This window comes from Lepus europaeus, chromosome 2 (genome assembly GCF_033115175.1).
Source record: "Lepus europaeus isolate LE1 chromosome 2, mLepTim1.pri, whole genome shotgun sequence".
Taxonomy (NCBI): Eukaryota; Metazoa; Chordata; class Mammalia; order Lagomorpha; family Leporidae; genus Lepus; species Lepus europaeus.
The window spans coordinates 49,543,352-49,546,214 of NC_084828.1; the positions used below are offsets into that span (position 1 = coordinate 49,543,352).

General features: G+C 38.5%; 1 protein-coding gene across 1 annotated transcript; it reads right to left on the minus strand.

The window, feature by feature from the left end:
- Positions 1-1,140: 1,140 nt before the first annotated feature.
- On the minus strand, positions 1,141-2,352 carry LOC133747692 (26S proteasome non-ATPase regulatory subunit 14-like). The gene has a single exon (XM_062176010.1). The coding sequence runs from the start codon at positions 1,815-1,817 to the stop codon at positions 1,167-1,169; it is 651 nt and encodes a 216-aa protein (XP_062031994.1). The 5' UTR covers positions 1,818-2,352; the 3' UTR covers positions 1,141-1,166.
- Between the last annotated feature and the right edge of the window lie 511 nt (positions 2,353-2,863).

Sequence of the window (2,863 nt, forward strand, 5' to 3'; positions counted from 1 at the left end):
GTATATTTTATTATTATACAAATAGTGTCAATTGTTCAAATGTCTGGGCTGGTACTGTGGCACATAGGTTAATCCTCCTCCTGTGGTGCTGGCATCCCATATGGGCTCCAGTTCAAGTCCCAGCTGCTCTACTTCTGATCCAGCTCTCTGCTATGGTCTGGGAAAGCAGTAGAAGATGGCCCAAGTGCTTGGGTCCCTGTACCCACGTGGGAGACCTAAAAGAAGCTCCTGGCTACTGGCTTCAGATTGGCTCATCTCTGACCATTGCGGCCATTTGGGGAGTGAACCAGCAGATGGAAGCCCTCTATCTCTGTTTCTCCATTGCACTGCCTGTAGCTCTGCCTTTCAAATAAATAAATAACACCTTTTAAAAAAAATTCAAATGTCAATGTCAATAAAATAAGCAGTCACAAAGATATATAAACTCTAAATTCCAAGGTAGTACCACAAAATAATTTCTCAAAATCAATATGAAAATTTACACTTCATATGCTTTGTTACTTCACTCTACTATATAGATAGGTACTAATACGGCTAAATAATTTAAAACAAAACAACAGATATATTAGTGAAAAGTAAACTTAAATTATAACTTTTTAATACATGCATAGCATTAGATATCAGAAAATGATGGTCAGATAATTAGAAAGTCATATATTGCTAAGATCCTTTATAAATACAGGGACATTCAGTGAATTATTATAATGGGAAATAAGACTACAACTTGATTTATTGATATAAATAACGAAAATGGTGAAACATATTACATCATTTTCACAAGTATTTTTCCTAAAGGACAAGGTTTACAGTTACAATTGTCTTTAAGCTCCATGTTAGATATTTTTTTTTTAGATTGTAAATGTATTTTATTTTGTAAGCAACAATCAAAATATATTTGCGCTACTGATTTTTTCAAATATTAAATGGGATCTTAACAAAATTTGTCCACTTTGATGTATTCTTGTACAACTTTGGAATCTGCAAAGACCCTGACTAAAGAAACAGAAGTAATTGCACAACCAAGACGGAAGGTGTTATACTGCTGCGAATGATGCCAGATGTCTTACACTTAACCAAATACACCTTCAGAGGTCCCTTGATTTTGAGCATTAGGAACAACAGAGGAATATACATTGAAAGTATCACTAATAGCTTTTGGTGTTGCTTTATTTAAATACAACAGTATCCAACATAGCTGCTAAACACTGGACAATATTTGAAGTCATAAGTACATCCACATGTTCCTCCAAATGACGCTTGGGGTCCTGCTTGCCAACATTCTTTATTGCCAGCTGTTCAGGTGTCATCTTATCTTCTTCTTCTACAGCCTTATTGTAATTCTTGGCTAATTCCAACATCTCTTTTACCACTGATTCATTATGTTTACAATGTTCACTGTAGTCCTGAAGTGTTAGACCTTCCATCCAACTCTTCTTATGCAAATTGAGCAACATCTTCTGTTCCAGTTCATTTTTCCGATAGTTAATAGTAATGGAGTAATAATGTCTGTTTAGTCCATGAATTAATGCCTGGATAGATGGCTTGTTCAAGTGACCCAGATTTGAAGTTGTTTGTCTTGGTTCATGTCCTAAGACCATCATATTAGCATTGATCAATCTGAAGGCATCAATAACAACCTTTCCTTTTACACTCTGAATGGGATCCACAACCACTGCCACAGCTCTCTCCGACAAAGCTTCAAAGCTCTGCTGAGTGTTGATATCCACACCAGAAAGCCAACAACCAAAGCCAGGGTGACTGTGATACCAACCAACAACCATCTCAGGCCTTCCAGTCTGTTTCAACATATCCAACATTTTGGCTTGGAACACTGGATCAACTGCTCCTACACTGACACCTGTTCATGACTGTGGCATAGCAAACACATCAATCACTCTGACGGTGTAATCATCAACAAATTCTCCAAGCATGAGACCCATAACTTCCATCGGAACTCCAGCACGGCCATGTTTTAACATTTTTAACAGTGCCAGGGAAGAGATATACACTTGTTCTGCTGTGTCTACTGCAGGAGCATCTGTAGGTGGCCCCTGGCCCAGTCCAGGCATACCTCCTCCAAGTCTAAGAAGTCTGTCCATATTTCTGGTCAATAACTACAATTCTCAAGGCGTTAAGCTTCAATTTATTGAGACTGACAAATTTCTTCTTAACTCAAGATCCTGCTAATTCAAGCACATAGAAGAATTTTCCCCTTGTGGTTTATTTTTCTTTCTCTCCTGAAGGAAGGCAGGGGCAGGAGGCCACGGTCTGGACCCTTGTCTTGCAGCGGGCATAACGCGGCGGCGGAGGCGGCAGCGGGAGCGGCTCAGACCCGGCCCGGCTCTGGCTCCGCGAACCCCCATGTTAGATATTGAAGAGGTGTTTCCAAATACATGATTCTTAAAATTTATAGAAGGCATTGGACCTTCTGGTAAATGTTTTCTTAAGTTGTTATCTAATGGTTGAAACGGTTTGCTAAGTATTCATGTAATATTGCTATTGTCAGCAAGCGATCTAGGACTTGCTCCCTCATTTCTCCATTCTTAGCCCAACTTGTTCTTTCATTTCTCTATTCTCCTCAAGGTAGGAAACTAATTCTATTATGAAGGAATCTGTAGGACACACAATTTAATCTTTAGACCTTATAAAAGAGATGGCTAACATTTTTCTGTAATAGCATAGCCAAAATAAGAGCTTAAATTATAATCTCATAGCTAGATTTACTTCGCCATCAGCAAAGTAAACAGTAAGTAGAAAAAAACCTCCCTTTCAGACCAAAGGGAAAGAAAGTTTTTAAGTGAGAATAGAATTTTCCTCATGGGCATTGTCTACCTTAGAAAAACTACTACAGAACATGCCTGTG

Excerpts from the sequence above, each read along its gene's own strand:
- LOC133747692 (XM_062176010.1), bottom strand. The coding sequence starts at position 1,817 with ATGTTGGATATGTTGAAACAGACTGGAAGGCCTGAGATGGTTGTTGGT.